The following is a 17,947-nucleotide window of genomic DNA, read 5'->3' as shown; positions in this document are numbered from 1 at the left end:
CTTATGGATTTTTATCGACCTGGCATTGACAATTTGTACACTAAATTGCAAGAGGCTATTGATAACGGGAGCGATTATGTAATTAATGATTAAAAATAGAAATTTATAAAAAATTTGTTTGAATTTAATGTAAAAGAAACGACATTACATTTCCAGTCCACCTAATATATATTAAGTGTATGCATAGATTTTGTAGCTTTTTGTGCTGAATTACTTTATTAACGAAATGAAATCTGTACAGGGTGTCACAAAATTATATGTCACGGTCACCACAGCGTGATTGTACACCAACGAGATAGTGGATATTGACATAAAAAATTCCCAGCAAAATTGACCTCGAACTTAAAAATCAAGATCAAGAAAACAAATTTTTTGTTGTTTAATCGTGTTTTACTGGTCATAACGATCAACTTTGTGAAAGAAACCATGGGTCCAATCTCAACCGTTCTCTTAAAAAGTGATGTTGAATTTCTTATTATTTTTGCAGCTTCTTTATTTGTAAATAAGATAAGCCAGCAATAAGAGCCGCGTAACCACTTGGATAAAGTGCTTGCACAAGGCGAAGCATTTAGTTATATTTCCTAAATTAACGCATAACTCCCCGCTGCTTTGTCAATATATTACAATATATTACTATAGTATGCTATTTACATACATATTGGCGTTGAATGTAAAAATTTACAAACGAAGAAGCTGCAAAAATTATAAGAAATGCAACATCATTTTTTAAGAGAACGGTTGAGATGTGACCCATGGTTTCTTTCACAAAGTTGATCGTTATGATCAGTAAGACACGATTAAACAACAAAAAATTTGTTTTCTCGATCTTGATTTTCAAGTTCAAGGTCAATTTTGCTGGGAATTTTTTATGTAAATTTCCATCAAATCGTAGGTGTAGGATGACGCTATGGTGGCCGTGACATATAATTTTGTGACACCCTGTACATTACATTTGTCTAGAAAATAAAAAGATTGCCGATAAAATATATGTAGAGGAATTCGTTTTTTTTTTGAAAGAATATATGTATTTCTCAAATATTACGCCGCAATTTAAGAAATCACATGAGATACACGAGTTTGAAGGAAGCTACCTTGAATATCCGTACAGTTTACAAATTGGTAACAAAAAAGGTCCATAAAAAATAAGCAAATAGGATATTTTGAAGGTAGAAAAACTTATTAGTCAATAATACTAATTTTATCCAATAAATCCAATAAAAATACTTATCGTTTGTCCAGAAATGCCAATATATCGTTTTTTTAGCACCATCGTGACAAACTTAATCTACAAAACTTGTGCATATGCCTAATAATTTTAGTAGGTGCATTAAATTAATAAACCGAAGATTATCGGTCGATGAAGTAAAATATGATTGGTCGAAAACACGCGTTTATCCTATTACTAATTTTATCGTCAACGTATAAAATCGCGTTACGACCTTTAAGAAACTTTTTCAATACACATTAATTCATCTATATTGCTCAGTGAAAAGTATTTCTCTCCTTTTTTCGTAACATTCCCAATGGAATCAGCGACAAAGAACCCTCGATGCGCGTGGCACGTTGTTCCAATGCAGGGGGTTAGGAGGATTGACTGTACTTCGGTATCGATTCGCTCGAACATTATCCATATGAATCGTATTGTTCCCATTACTACGGACAGGTTCACGCAGCTCCGGAAGCGCGCGGAGTGATCGATAAGCGGCGCGATCAACGGGAACACGTACGGGGAATCTCGCGCGCGCTTATCTTTTTCTAAATCGAATTACACCTGACCGGGGGCCGAGTATCCGAAGCAAACGAACCCCCGTTCCGCTGGATAATTAAGTTAAACCCTGGTTAGAGGCAAATTAGGGTTACGGAAGGTTGCAGGGAGTCCGGCGTTAACCACGATACTCACTATAGCGAGCGAAAAGACCAGTCGCGCAGGGAAAGAACGAAAGGGAGCCTCGACAGGGGAGCAGAGACAAGAATTGGCCGGCTTTTGAAAAGAACCACCGACACAAAAGAGGGCTGTCCCGTCCTCTTTTGCGGTCGCGCGGGACTGGGGACGATCGAAATTACGGTTGTCGACCTGTAACCGAAATAAAATTTCACTCGCTGATGGCTTCCTCGGAGTGCTACGATTAGAATTCCGGTGGTACGGTTAGAATTACGGCGGATGCTCTTATAACGCAATTTTTATATTACGCGGTGGGTTTGTAATTTTTATTTCTTCGTGCAAGGTGAGCCGCCTAAGTCTTATCTTTAATATATCTCTATTGCTTTTAATGGTACGAAGATATATTACGAGAGAAAAATGTTTGATGGGTGGTGGGGGGGGGGGGGGGTATACTACCTTTATAACGCGATTTTTATATTATGCGATGGGTTGGTAATTTTTATTTCTTCATGCAGGTTGCTGCTATTGCTTTTAATAATAAGAAGATATATTACAGGAGAAAAATGTTTGTTGAAGGTTGGAGGGGGATGCTACTCTTATAACGCGATTTTTATATTACGCGGTAGATTTCTAATTTTTATTTCTTCATGCAGGGTGACTCACCTGTCTTATTTTTAATATATCTCTATTGCGTTTAATGGGATGAAGATATGTTACAAGAGAAAAATGTTTGGTGGGGGTGGAAGGGCATACTACTCTTATAACGCGATTTTTATATTATGCGATGGATTGGTAATCTTTATTTTTTCATGCAGGGTAAGTCACCTAAGTTTTATCTTTAATATATCTCTATTGCTTTTAATGGTACGAAGATATGTTACAAGAGAAAAATGTTTGTTGAAGGGTGGAGTACATTATGATAGATAAAAATGTTATCTCAAGGTTATATTTTCCCGGATACATATCAAAGTCATTGGTGTTTTTTTTTCTTTTTAATAAGATAAGACATTTTTGTTATTGCAATCGTGTATATGTTGACTTTGTACGTTAGAGTATGATTTAATATAAACTCCTCACAAATTCATATAAAGATCAATATATTAAATATATTGTATAGAATATAGAATATCCCGATAGAATTTGCCTTGTTATCACTTTTGACAGCTACTTGAAATCTCGGAAAATATAACTTTGAGATAATTAAAAACAACAGACAAGAAAACTTTGAAGTAATTCTTTGTCTACGTCTCAATTATCGATCAGAAAGAGATATTAATTTTTTGCGATCTTAGGGATATATTATAATTTTTCTATGAAAATTCTTGGCACATTTTTTGAGAAAGTGTAGCAACAACGTATTAAGCTAGTTCGCAGTAATTTTAATACTGTAATAATTAAGAATACACGTTATTGCATTAAACAATGTTTGCTAGCTTTGAAGAGTGTAACAATTGCTGCATAGTATGCAGTATGGAGTGTATACATTTCATAATTTTCTGTGAGCTACTTGTTGCAATCTCACAATTAGCATAGAATAATTAGCATATCTATATGCACAAATATGTACATGACAAATAACCAGCTTGGTGCACAAGCTAGATGCGCTTCCGACATTATGTAAAATTTTATACAAGAAATTAAATAATTCTTATTCAAATATTCTTCAATTAAATAAATCAGACTTTCTAAAATTCTCTATGATACCTAGGGCTTCAAATATAGCTTTCCAAAATTGGACTGAGAAATAAAATCAAAATCAAATAACAATATCATATTTTTATATGTTGCGTTGTCAAACTTTTCACGCCTCGGATCGTGAAAATTCATAGGAGATTCGTTAAACTACGATATATATATATATATATCACAAAAAATGAGACTTCGGGGAACTCTGTACGATCAATAGGACCAGAGATATGAAGTCCGTGGCGTGGAAAGTTTGACGAGGTAACATACAATAACGAGACGTTTCTATGTATTTTTTCTACTTTTCTAGTTAAATTTCGGAACGATATATCTCCGTTTCCATTTATCGTCGAGAGTTCTGCAGTGCCCCATATATTTCGTTGAAAGTTATTTAATTTCAGAGAAATTTTGTAAATAGACCCATAGATATAATGAATGTTTTAATTTTAATTATTGTATCTTTGAGTCGATTCAATCGATCAATTTTAAATTTTGTCAAGAATTTCGATCAAACTGAAATAATATGATTTAGTGTATGTAAAAATAATTCTAACCATAATGACTTTTCGAAAAAACGAGTTCAGTATCGCTGTTCTTTCGACTCGCTTTATATACCGCAAAAAAGAGATATACAGGGTGTCCCAAAAATGTTGGAGGTCCTTGAAAAGGGTGGTTCAGGGGATGGTTTGAAACAACTTTTTCCTTAGCGAAATTGTTGTCCGAGGCTTCGTTGAGGAGATATTAATGGAAAACACTGACCAATCAGAGCGCGCGTAGACCGTTGGAGCGGCCGCGATAGCGATGGCTACGCGCTAGGTAGCCGCTCTTGTACGCGAACAAATGACTCGACGTGCATCGAAGGATATCGACGCGGCCGCTCAGCGCGTAGCCTTCGCTACCGCGGCCGCTCCAACGGTATCCGCGCGCTCTGATTAGTCGGTTTTTTTTTATTAATATCTACTTAACGAAGCCCCATCCGACATTTTTGCAAAGGAAAAAGTTGTTTCAAATCACCTCCCGAACCACCCCTTTCAAGGACCTCCAACATTTTTGGGACACCCTGTATATCAATATAACCATTGTTTCATTTGTTAGAATGTCGGTTCGGTTATTTGTCAGACTGTGAGTGGCGCACTGACAAGCAATGGGCTAATGATTATAAACGATATTTGATCGAGCCGAGGGAATTTCACGTTTAACTGCCCATAAATCCCAGTTCATAGAGCAGTTTCACTGTAACAAAATTTTCTGAAACAATTTCTCTTGTATCTGTAATTTCTCAAATTCTTCTTATAATTCTTGTAGATTTCTATTTTTCCAATACACAGTTTCGTTTAAAACGGTGTAGTTCAATATTTGATGAGGCGATGAAGGTATCAAAAACATGTTTTTACAAAATTCATTTAGCGATGCAAAGGAGAACATTATATGAAGTCAATAATTTTGTTTTAAGCGAAGCGGTGAGGAAGATTTAATAAACAAATTATTAATTTAAATGGAATCTTATATATTTTTATCCATAATAAGATAGCATTTGTTTAGACTAATTCATCGATCTATCATTTGAGGTCATTTATTGAGTACTATAAACCCTTAAATGGGAATTTCAAAGTTCCGATCAAAATTGCGGAGGTTGGTATTTTCATTTCTTAATGGCTGGTTGCGGTCGTACGATGTGTCGTACGACGGATCATATCGTGTATGTATGTTAAGCCTTGCGACCGGAAAGAGTTAAGCAAGCACGACTGTTTAGTATCCGAAAATGCGGCTCGAAATGCATATACACCGCGCAACTGTGAGCGCAATTACAAGTCGGAATTCAAGTTATTTCCGCGAGGCGATGGACGGCATTTACATATAAATCGGCGATGTGCAAAGCGGCTGGTATCGAAGCGATCTCGCGTGGGGGCGGGTTCCCGGATCGCGTTGACGAACGTCCAGCGTCGAGCGTTGGCCACAATTTATTCAATGACTGCCACCGCGGCTCTCGATCGATCTCGAAACGAAAGGGCGTCCCGGACGATTGCGTAACCGGTTCGCCCGCGACGAACGTTCGCTCGATTAAGCTTCGACGTGTCACCGATAATTCACCTGATAATTATGATCGAAACAGAGCGAGAGGCGTCAAACAATGCATCGCTCCTCTCTGTGTACCAGTGTTGAATATACAAGAGGCGTTTCTGAGCGATCTGGACCAGATTCGCGACAATCGGGAGCCAAAGGGACACGCGTCTTTAAAGTCCATATTCTAACAAGCAATGTTTTCGAAGTGTACCTCTGTTAGATTTTTTTTAAAAATATTCGGTAGGAATTTTTTCTTTTTTCTACCCGTTTTCATATTTAAGGGGTGAAATCACCCTTCAAAATTCATACGAAGAGGTACAAAATATTCTATTCTTTGCTGATATAATGAATATTAGTATCGTATTGAAAGAAAACTTGATATAAACTTAATTATTTACTTTATAAGTATGATTACTATTTTTGTGGACAGTCAGCCTTATTAGAGTGTAAATTATGCCTAATGATTTCTTTAAAGCATTCATTTTTCCTTTCGAACAATTTAATGGAACTCGGTACACAAGGCTACTTTTGGAAACCTTGATTCCGAATCTGAAATTTAGAAAAACAACATGGAAATTTGGAAAGACGCTATGGTGAATCTAGTATGGCAGAATAAAGTGAAGAAATGATTCGAATTATTTATTCATAGTGAAGAAATGAACCCAGAAACAAATTTTGAAAAATATTTTATATTTTCACGATATACAGGGTGGGGAAAAAGTATGGAAACCTCTACATATCTCGCGAGTTTAGTGATAAAACAAAAAAAAAAACAAAGGTCACATCTTAGGTAACAACCAACGAGGAATCCAATGGTGACCTTGGATTTGATCTTGAACCTCACTGTCAAGGTCATTTCAAGGTCAACTTGTGTTCTTTTAATGGGAACACCTACTTTTGATGCCGGGATCGAAAAGACCGGAAAATTTTACGTTTGGATATGTACTCTGGTCTAGGGTTAACGTGACGTAGGACTTTGTTTCCTTCGGGGTGCTTTTTTAGAGCGAGTTCCCTCGCCTCTCAAAAGACGACAAAACTTTCTTTCCAACAAAAAAACAATATGATTACAAAAAGTCAACAGTAGATAAAATCTTAAAATATAAATGATACAAACGCGACATAGGGGTCCTTCGATTTCTCATTAAAAAACTTTTCCAAGTCGAAGACTTGCTACTTAGTACTTACCGCAAATGTGCAAAGAACGTTTTATTTTATTGTTGCCCTAAGCGTCGAAATACCTAGACACTGACCCGATCAAGGATTCGATCGTATCGCGATCAAAATGCCAGAGATCGTCGCGCGTTTCGCCGCCAGCTAGCATAGTTTTATATTATAAAATTCCTAACCGACGTGGGAGCCGATACCATAAAAATAAAGCTCGGAATCTGATGGCAGTGTCTCGAAACCACGGTATATAAGATAACTCGACATCTTTCGTATAAGACTCGGGGAAAGCTGGCGAGCGAAAATTCTTCTACCTCGGTTAGCCGAACTGAGCGGGCACTAGACCTGGAAATCGAATTTCTAAGCGTGCCGAGACCCTCGCAGCGACTGTCTCCTGATTTCTCGTTACAAGGGACAGACTAAGTGCTTCGCTGTGTGTATCTTCCTTCAGGAAACTGACGCGAACCTTGCCGAGTTCAGCATTTTTTGCACCTTGTTCGTGATACGACGCGTTTTTAAATACGTCGTTACGTAGAAATTGTATTTATCGTTGCTCTCGTATATCGTTAAGGAAAAAGAATAGGGGAGTCGAGGGTTGTCCCGACCATATTTTTCTTTTTGATATTTCGCGTATAACAAGGTATATTGTCCCGACCATATTTTTCTTTTTGATATTTCGCGTATAACAAGGTATACATGTAAACAGAGTCGGCGCAAGGCAGGTTCCGCGGTCTACGAAAATTACCCGATTAAAAGGCACCGATTTCGATTAAATTTGTACAGAGTAACGATACCATTAACAGATACGAGACATTTTTTTAGTAGCGATGATTCGGTTTAAAGGAGTAACAAAAATCATCTTCATCTTATAAAAAATATATAACATGTAACAACATTTGTAAGTAAATAATTCCTCGTTGTGAAATTTAAGTGTAGGATTTGAATGTGAATTCAGCCTCCGCAAAAAGGTCACGTCGGCCCTGTATATAAATATAAAAATAACTACCCTAAGATAATTTACACCTATAAACATTTCTTTAAGTAATAAACAACAAATTGCAACTAAAGCATTCTGAAACTTAACATAAAACTACTTTGAAGAAAGTCTTATTTTTACACTCTCGAATGTAAATATAATTCAGTATTATCTATGAAACATATATTGCTGGAGTGTCTAATTATTCCAAATATTATAACACAAGAAAAACTGTCTGTTGATATTAAAGAATCTTCAAACGGAGCAAAAATATATTAATGGAATAATAACTTATCTCGTGAAAATCAAAATAATTGAAAATGTTTATGTGAAGAATTATGTTTATGCATTGTATGTTAAATAGAATGTAACAAGACGCATAATATAATAATGTATCGTAATGTGGTCGCTAATGGCTAAAAAGCTAATGCGACATTAAATGAAACAATTAAAAAGAAAAAATATGTTGCCCAAAGTGAGATAAGTAGCCTGTTACACGATCACTCATCTTTGCGAAAGCAAGGAGTACCGTTGTGAATTAAAAACGTTGCAACATCTTTCTGGAGAAATTCCAGTAAAGCGATGTCTTTGCAATCCCGTTTTCCTCGTAAAAGTTACGACTAGCGCCATTGAATCGCGCGACACGATGGATCGCGTCGTAGAGCGCGAAACGAATTGCAAATATAACGGGGAGATGGTCGAGCTGACCCGTAAACTTCGCGTTTTTCAACAACCCACTGTCGACAGCGGTTACCGAGTGGAGATATCGACTCGGAAATGGGTCAGTGCGAGATCGATCATAGTTGACGGATCGCCCGTCATCAGTGATACTCTTAAAAATGATTCGAATCTCTTCGATCATTATTCCAATATTAGCTAGGTCTCGAATCTCGATGGGATTCGAGATTTTTAACGTGTCCTGAACTTTGTGTACAGATAACGAAATAAATATATTTAGACATTCGTACAAACTATTTCTTCAGCATTGGCATTCAAAATATATTTAACACTTTTGCTGCGGATGACGCACGTGTGCGTCCAACTGAAAATATATGCTTATTTTTATTATTTTTCAGTTTTCATTTTTCTTGTTCGGCAATCATATTACATATAAAGTAAGTTGTCACAAATATATGTTTTTCAAAATAATCATATTAGAACATTTGTAAGAAATTTTTCGTTAAAAAAAATATCATAATTGCAGCTCCCAGCGAACGGCTACTTAGTTTCGTCCGCGGCGAAAGTGTTAACGCGTTTTAGTAGCTACTCAAGGTTAAACGATTATTAAGTTCGTGAACTTTTTATAAACAAATGATCAACTTTACCAGTTGCTTGGACTTTATTAATTTGAACAAAAATATGTAATTACTTTTAATAAATCTGTGGACAAGTAATAGGTTACTTGGGAATTAACATTTAGGGGAATGGAAAGAGGAAACTTCCTGTTATTTATTTTATCATATCTATTTTGACGGTTTGAGTTTTAACACGTTGATCGCCACGTCATCTATACATACATATACATATATGGATATACACGGGAATACTGTCTGAGTTGGTTTGGGATAGTATTTGTTAGGAGTGGCGATATCGAACAGTGTTAATGTATATGATGTTTAAAGGTTGATATAACGATAGCAATAATTAACACGTTGATCGCTATGTCACTCATATATGAGTGACAGTGTTTTTCACTCAAGAACTAAAAAGATAAATTCTGAAAGTTAGACGTTACAGGAGATGAATCTAAATGAAATTCTTTAATTTTGATTTAATTACAAAACTAAATACCACGATAAATGTTTCATTACTTAATCTCCGATAGTCTAAGTAATATTTAATCTTAGAAGAAATTTTCAAGAATATTCGTTTGGCAGTCAACGTGTTAAACATCATACTTTTTGTTCCTCCGACAGAAAATTAAACCAAGTTTCGTAATTTTGAATGTAGCTAATTTTAAATTTTGAACCGCCTCCGAAAAAGTTGCATTGTATTTAATATCCTGTATTTAATAATTTAACTACAAGCGCTGGCGAGCAATGCAGTTTAAATAGAAATTATTTCATCCTCTCCACTGCATTCTCTCATACTTTTAATTTAGTTCTATATTTCTCATTCATATTCAACCTCTTGAGTGATTAAAAGGTTTAATACAACGAATCATGATTGCAAATTAATTCTATGATTTGAATTTTTCCTACCAAGATAGAACAAGTTTCAAATCATATAATATAGCGTATATTTTCTGAAACTATAACAAAACAATTATCAAAGTTAATTTTCTCTTGTTACTCTTTTCTTGTTGTACTCTATATTAAAACTATTATAAGATTTTTCAACCAATGTTTCGCGATTCGTTCAGTTGTCGTAAAACTATTTACGCCACCGAATCCTTAGATAGAATACAGTCGTTTTAAAATGACCACGTTATCGATTCGGCGAAGCTAAATTGCTAAAATAAGACATCGCGGGTCGCAGTAGCACGTTTACACGCGCGAACAAAACGTAGGGACGCCGATAGGGAGCCACGAGGAGTTCGCTAACAACGAAAAGGTTACAAGTTCGCGCTGGTGCTCGACAATTCATCCAATTAGGAAATTTTTGTCCCGGTACCGCGCGGCCGCTCCGTCCCACTTTTTGCTCGCGAAGAGGACTCCGTTTCCCACGAGAGGATGCATTAAAATAGTTTTCGAGAAATGCTCGGTCGCGCGCGAAGGGCAGGGAAAAACGCAGACTCGTTCCGAAGGGAATTTCAACTCGGCGATCTTTGCCGCGCATTTCGTCGCGTATTCGCCAAATGTTGCGCGTATTAACAAAAACAGAATTGAAGTTTCGCGAACCGACTGTCTTCAACTGTTGCGAGGACGAAAACAGCAAGGAGCGAACGAGCGGGTATTCGCGAGGAATTTCCAGCCGACCGTTGTCTGGCAAGTTTCCTTCGCGACGAACTGCGTTTCGTCTTTTTAAATTGCTCCTGCGGGTTCGTAAGCCACGGTCGATAAAAGAATAGCGAATACGAGAGCATCTAAGGAGATGCTTCCTTTAATTTGCCATTACGTAATTGCTATTTCTGGGTCAAATTTTGTACCTTGACACGATACTTGATATTCTTGGATGCGATGTTTCTAGTCGCTAGACTTTTTATTAATTACGAACCAGAGAATTGTATGCGCAAATCAAATTTGAACATTTGTCTGGATATAAATTGGTTTCATCATCTAGAGTGAATAAATCTTATAGCGATTACGGTCAGGTAAGTAGGTGATTTCCTATCATATAGTTGTTGATGATCTCCTCAAAATTGCTGGAGAAAGAAAGCATAATGTGTTGATAGTTGAATTAGAAGATTGTCATCATTCGCATTTATTTAGTCACAATCAGGAAATTGTCATTACTAGACTGCGGATCTTTATGCAAAATAGAATCTTTGCGAACGTGCCTACAAAAATTGAACCTAAATAGGAATTTATTTTATTCTGCAAATATTATAATATGAACTTTACTTTCAATCTTTTTTATATTCTCACATATTGTTTGCATTTTGTAGTTTCTTGCACATTCAAATTTTCTATAAATGCATAAAGATCCGCAGTCTAGTCATTACCCTTTATTTACTAGCGGGACTTGTAAGTCCCATCTGTTTTCTCGTGGTACTGTATTAATTTGAACGCTTTGAAACCCATTTTTGACTTTCAAGTCCACTTTTATGAAGTTCGTTTTTTAATTGTTGCTTAGAAGATTAAAGATCGTTCGTGTGTTTTTCATATATAAAATAGTTATTTACAGTATTGTCCTATTTCGAGACAGTACTGTATCTTACGTCTTGACAAGTTATAATTCTTAATTATTATTACTAATTATACATAATGTAAAATTTAATGTAATAATCTAAAATCCTGTTGGGACAATCAACTCCTAAATTGTGTTCTGTGCAATTAATGACATTGGTGATAACTTTTTATGAAAATTGTACCATAGGGGTACAAAAATTGTACCATCGCGTTTATTTGCACCTAAACTAAATATTTAAAAAAGTCAGAACAAATTTTAACGACTTTTGAGAAATTCAGTAAATAAAGAGTTCAGATTTTAGATGATCAACAACTGGTAGAAGATTATTCATCTTGCGAATTACAATCCCTATTCAATTTACTTGAAATGATTGATAAATTTGTTGACATCTATATATGATATATGTATAGATATATGTATAGATCGATATATTAATACATAGATCACTGAGTGTGGCGCTGTATGACACCTCGATACACCTGTCGATTTAGATCCCGTATTACGCGGTTAATCGTTCACGTGATCACGGGGCATCTATCTCTTCTTCCGGTGTATAATAAAGATTATTATCTATTACAACTCTATTTCATTTTTCCCATAAACCTAACAAAATGAAATCGTGTATTGTTTTATACCTGTAGTTTACAAAGATGTTTGATATAAAGACCCCGCAAGTCATCCCGGCCGATTTTACTACATCCAAGAAGCGAGAAATCGTTGCAGAAAATATCGTTCATCGATCGATTTCCATCGAACGACTCCACAAAAATGATAACAAACAAACGTTACCTGAGGTAGACAGCGATGACCGTAGGCGGTCTGTCCATTCTTAAATCGGAGGGGTTGGACGGATGCAGGAACACTGGAACGTGCAGCTTGGACCTCGGATACAGGGGTCCATGTGGAACCAACAGCGTCAGCGAATCGTCAGCCTTCAGCTCTTTATAATCGGCTCGATTCGGAGCAAGTGGCACCTGTCCGAGCGGCGTGACAGGCTGAATTTGAACTTTCGGCCTACAGAAGCCAGCCCCGTTGTCAGCAGAGCCGCCCAAGTCCTCGGTTCGCGGTTCGAGAACAGAATAAGCGACCTGAACGAGCCTTGGTAAGCTCTTGGCGACCTTGACCCGGCCGGAAGCGTCAGGTGGAGGTAACGGTGCCCACCAATCGGCTGGTATGGTGATCTGAGCGAGGCAAACCCCGTTCTCTCCGTCGGGGCTGCAGGCCGCCGTCAGGACGGATGGCGAGGACGAGGAGGAGTACACGGAGGAGGAAGATGAAGAGGAGTAGCTCCTGCCGTTGTTCCTGCTCGCAGTACTCCTGGAAGGGACCGCCAGACTCGCGTGTAGGACCACGCAGACCCTCTGATGCCTCGCCAGAAGCAACTGACGTCTCCCTCCTGCCTCGCTTCCGGCGTGAAAGAGCACTCTTAGCACCGGCGAATCGCGTGGCACGCTGCTTCCAACGAGATGGGCGGACATGTCCAGGTGACGCGCTCCGAGCTCCTGCGCGTCGAGAATCGTTGCCGCCGTCAGATTTCGCCTAGTTTCCGGTCCCGGCAGGGCGTCCAGAGGATCTGGGACTATGTAACGTGCCGGCACGGTCTGCTTCGTACTAAATGGACCGTACGTCGCGCGAACGGAGACCGGCTCGCTCGTCTGAAAGACGGTGAATTTGTCTATCGAGAGGATGGAGCCTGGCGGCGGCGACGGAACCCCATTGCTCCCGCTCGTCGACGTTCCCGTCGACGGTGATATCGCCGGGACCGCGTCCCTTCGAGCAGGGTAGAATTGCCTCGGCGTGTGCTTCAGGAAGAATCCACCGTCTTTGTTCTCGAAGTGAACCTCCACCGAGGCCGCCACGTCTGAAACAAGAGAATCACCTGTGTCAGCGACCGCACATCTACCCCTGGAATCGCGATCACACTTTTTATTATCCTCTACTAGTATATTCTCTCGTCACGCATAACGAACGGGTAAGGTGGAAGGGAGGAAACTTGACTAGGACAACTCGAAGTGGTGCATATTTGCGAATCTTTTGGGGAATAATATCCAAATTTTCTGGTAATAATATTCAAGGTGTTCGAAAAATAGCTTCTTTATGCATGTGTCGCAATTTTTGTATTTAAAAATATCTAAAATGAATAAAGTCGTAAGAGTAAATGGGAATGTCGGTTTCTTACATCAGTTGAATGTGATCAGAGATAGGTTGCCTCAAATTAAAAAAAGCATAAATTTTGTAATTACATTACATTGTCTAAGTTCTATCGAGAACTTTTTTAGCCATGTGTTTTCATTTATTTCTAGAATTTTTTTTTTCTGTACGGAAAATGTAGGATTTCGTTTGTAGGTGATTGTAGTAACAATAATTTCGTTTGTAGTTCTACCATTTATAAAATAAAAAAAATTGAAAAAATGACGAGCACCTGTCATTGAAATGTCTCAAATCGGCTTTTTCCATAGTGATTTAGAATCGTTTGTAATTGTTTGCAGTGACTTCCGTTACACTTATATATGAATAGTTACAAAGTACAATTTGTGATTCGACACGTTTTGAATCACATGGAATAAATTTCTTTTTAATGTTTAACATTGTCGAAGTTGTCCAATGCGTATAAAAAATAAGATGCCTATAACTTTTGAAATGTTTAACTACAAACGATTCTGAATCATACGGAATAAGAAGATTTCAAAAATTTTGAAAATTGTCGAAGTTACCTCTTAGGCGTATGAATTTTTATACTAATTTAGAAACTGAATAAGTAACGAAATCGTATTCTGTGCAGCTTGAGTTTTATTTTTATCTTTAATCGTACACTTTAATTAGTTAAAAAAAAAAATTGTCATACTTCTATTTATTTCGCCGTCTCGAGAACTATATTCGCCGTTTCTCATAAACTATATTCTTTGCAAAAATTCTATTATACTTTAAACAATTTCCTTGCTGTTCTAATAATAGATACCCTAATAGTGTTTTAAATAGCGTTTAAATTTATCTGAAGTAGACAGACATATTTTTTAATTTTATATTAATAATTATCGTCTCAGATCGCCATCTCGATATTAAAATGGAGGGTAAATGCTCGAAATATACATAAAAATTGAAAACATTTTATTTATTCCAATTTGTAAACCGATTGAAAAATGAAAATTACTGCCAAGGACGAGATCAAATAAAATTAAACAAGAAACTTCGTATTTCTTTCTGCAATTTCAAGTGAATACGAGCAGGTAAATTCATTGCTGCAAGCAACGAGTTGGTTCACATTTCCAGGATATCGGTTTACTTTGTATAGTGTGATTACAGCTGCGGGGGAGTGTACACGAAATACGGGGAAGGGGAATTTTAATTATCCGTTTCTTTCAGAACGACCGAAATTAATTCTCAGAGGATGTACGCGTGTTTTCCTTAACGCTGTAATAAATCCGTTGGCGTCGCGAAAGAACGTTTCCATTACACCAGAGTAATTTACAGAATTTATATCCGCGTTAAATTAACATAGAAATGAACACGGGTGAGACTCGACGTTGTCGGGTGCTCTTTGCAAAGAGCCGAACTCTGCGACATATCGTTTGGCTTTACATTTGAAAACTGCAGACACAATCCCCGAATGAAATTCAAATTTAGCGATCAAAATTCCTGAAAAAGATACACACTAAAAACATCTTGTCGATTTTTGATTGACAACTCTTGATGACATTTTGATTCTGTTGCAGGGCGTAGAATAGAATGTATTTTACTTGGCGTATATAACATTTATTTCCTACGCATCATTACAACGTGGCAATGACAATAAATGAGCGACTACACTTCATAAGTCGGTTTTGTAGAGACATCGTTAAAGTATCACAATATCTCTATAGATTCAATATAGAGATTAAATTTATTAACATAAATTATTATAGGAATTTTAATATTACTACAGTATCGTCTAAATACCTATTATAATACTTGTATACTTTCGATAGAATTATTCGTATCATCAAAGGTGTGCAACGAGCATAATTAATTCGATTGCTTCAGGTAAATGGTGCATTGATCTAATATTATACATAAATGATAAAGTCATGTGAAACAAATACAATATAGACATTCGTTAAACAATGTTTTCGATAAGACTACTTTACTATTGGTCGAAATATCGCATTACGCAATGACTAATACCGTTACTATTATTCAAATGTATGAATGAATTATTTATCAAATTATTCTTGGTTTAAGGAAGTGATAAGAATACGAAGAACGAAAAAAACGTATATGTTTACGTTTCGACTCCTGTATGCATTAGCGATTGATGGAATATCGTTACCCAATAGTATCGATAATAATAAAACTTTCTGTACAAATTCAATAAAGACTAAGATCAACAACAAAAATAACAAATAACTACTCGGAAACATTAGTTATAGCCTGTTACTGTAGTTTCCGAGGTCCACATTGGCCGACTTGTCACTGAAGGGAGTTTTCCTTCGGTCGCGAACGCATCTCGATAAAAATTCCCCAGACAGAAGTTCGAGTGAAAAGTCGTGTAGAAATATCAACGATCTCCTCTCTGTACCGTGTTATTTTCTTCCCAATATCGACACCATCCAGCTACTTCACGATAAATCGAGGCATTCGTTTCGCTGGTTGATCGCGGCTCACGGGATCGTTCCCGATAAAGTACACTTCGGAAATTTCCCCCGTTGAAACAAAGTTTTGCGTATTTATGCGCGCTTAGAAAGTCCGCGCAGGTGAACGAGGAAAGTTGTAAATCGGCGTGGCGAGGCGTGGCGCGACTGCGCCTCGATTCGGACATAAATTCTCGAGGAAATCCTCCGCTAAGCGCCAACTGCCCGCACACCCTCTTCTCGAAAGAGGAGAACGCGCGAAAAGGTGAGGCCAATTCGGCCCTCGGTCGCTTATCTTTCGCGTTACTCGCTCTACCGGCCCCCGTGTCTCGTAATTTTTTTTCTGTCTCGTTACCCGAACGGGCTGAAAAGAATTCGTTTATCCTTCTACAACCTCTAGAGATTTTTAAGTCACGTATTCGCATACCTACGTTCTCTAAATCCGATTTCACCTTTCTACCGCTGCAGCTTTCACCCTTTATAACCTTTTCGTTATCTATATACAATTAACCCTTTGTGTTCGAGGCCTTTTTCTCTGAAGCCTACCAGCAACTCGAGATAGTCGAGTCTTTCCAACTAATTTAAAATAATTTTAATTTTACAAATAACATAAAACATTTGATGTATCTTTATATCTCAAAGAAGAACAATTTCTGAATATGTAATAACGTCTTTATTGTTGCATGGTATAATCTACAAAACAATCGTTAAGGTACACCTCCAGTTGGTTTCGATTAGCTTCAGATACTTATTACTCGATTATTTGTAGCCTATTTAATTTTCTTAAATTATTAACTATATTATAAGTACGTAAATCATCATGCTATCTTGGAAATTAAAAACGGAACAAATGTGAATATTATTTATATTTATTAACAAATTATTGTTCGTAGGTAATCTACCGCAGTAGATATACTACTCTATAATAACACGACAAAAGTTTTTGTTTCTTCTCGCAAATACTTGTTTAACGATATAAATAAACTTTTAAATTAAACTCTTTTTCTCCGATATCTTTTACGGCTTTGCGGATCTCCACAATATCATGAAAACTTACAATTCCTACGAGGGAGTATCTTTACCCCTAAAATGGTTTCATTCCGGAAAGAAACAAATTGTTTCGGTTATTCGCATCTCTGGAACTACTGTTTCTCTACGTTCTACAGTTTTCTCTGTTTCTTCACATTTCTTTTTTTTTTCATTTTCAAGTTGTCAAATTTCTCTCGCAAAGACCGCGTTCGACCTTTCTTATTTTATGATAGAAAAGTGTTTTGGCCACGAATTTATTCACCGTTCGAATACAATATCTTTCACGAGCTAACGGATCGCAAATGCTCGGTCGATCTTCTTCATTGACGTTGGTGTCACAGCTTCACTTGTACGGCGGCACATCGAACCACTGGTACTTCTTCGGTTGGCTTTCGTCCAGCTCGTACTCCAAACATCGTCTAGGAAAACTGTCAGGGATCGTTAGAAAGACCTCTTTAAACTGACTCACAAGGGAAGAACGAAAATGGTCCGACTCCGATTTTAATGGAACTTTGTAGGATCGAAGAACGTAAAATAAGAGTCTTAATATAAGACACGCGTATATTTTTTTAGCCTCGGTAATTCAAAATTTAAGGGGTGTAAACACGCTTGTATATATGATACGCTGAGTATTACAAGAGCGACATAAAGAATGGGATTCTTGTGTTACCTGGACACTATGTGTGTATGTTATATGAGTATATATTTATATATACTCATATGATATATGTATATTATGTGAGTATA

At 37.1% G+C, this 17,947-nt stretch overlaps 2 protein-coding genes across 3 annotated transcripts in view; both read right to left on the bottom strand.

Annotated features, from left to right (window-relative positions):
- LOC128885436 (transmembrane protein 132E) overlaps positions 1-17,947 on the bottom strand; it is a 186,168-nt gene that overhangs the window by 58,903 nt on the left and 109,318 nt on the right. For both annotated transcript variants that reach the window (XM_054139485.1, XM_054139486.1), the window contains exon 2: positions 12,354-13,425. In XM_054139485.1, coding sequence (XP_053995460.1) covers positions 12,354-13,425 — 1,072 coding nt within the window. The remainder of the gene's footprint in view (positions 1-12,353; positions 13,426-17,947) is intronic.
- The window catches only part of LOC128885470 (phospholipase A2-like), an 11,753-nt gene continuing 10,669 nt past the window's right edge, over positions 16,864-17,947 (bottom strand). Inside the window, exon 4 of the mRNA XM_054139536.1 lies at positions 16,864-17,628. Coding sequence (XP_053995511.1) covers positions 17,544-17,628 — 85 coding nt within the window. The 3' untranslated portion in view covers positions 16,864-17,543. The remainder of the gene's footprint in view (positions 17,629-17,947) is intronic.

The sequence above is a fragment of the Hylaeus anthracinus genome, unplaced genomic scaffold (genome assembly GCF_026225885.1).
Source record: "Hylaeus anthracinus isolate JK02 unplaced genomic scaffold, UHH_iyHylAnth1.0_haploid 11981, whole genome shotgun sequence".
In the NCBI taxonomy this organism is placed as follows: domain Eukaryota; kingdom Metazoa; phylum Arthropoda; class Insecta; order Hymenoptera; family Colletidae; genus Hylaeus; species Hylaeus anthracinus.
Note: the sequence above shows the minus strand (reverse complement) of the source record. Positions and strands in the feature narration are given on the sequence as shown.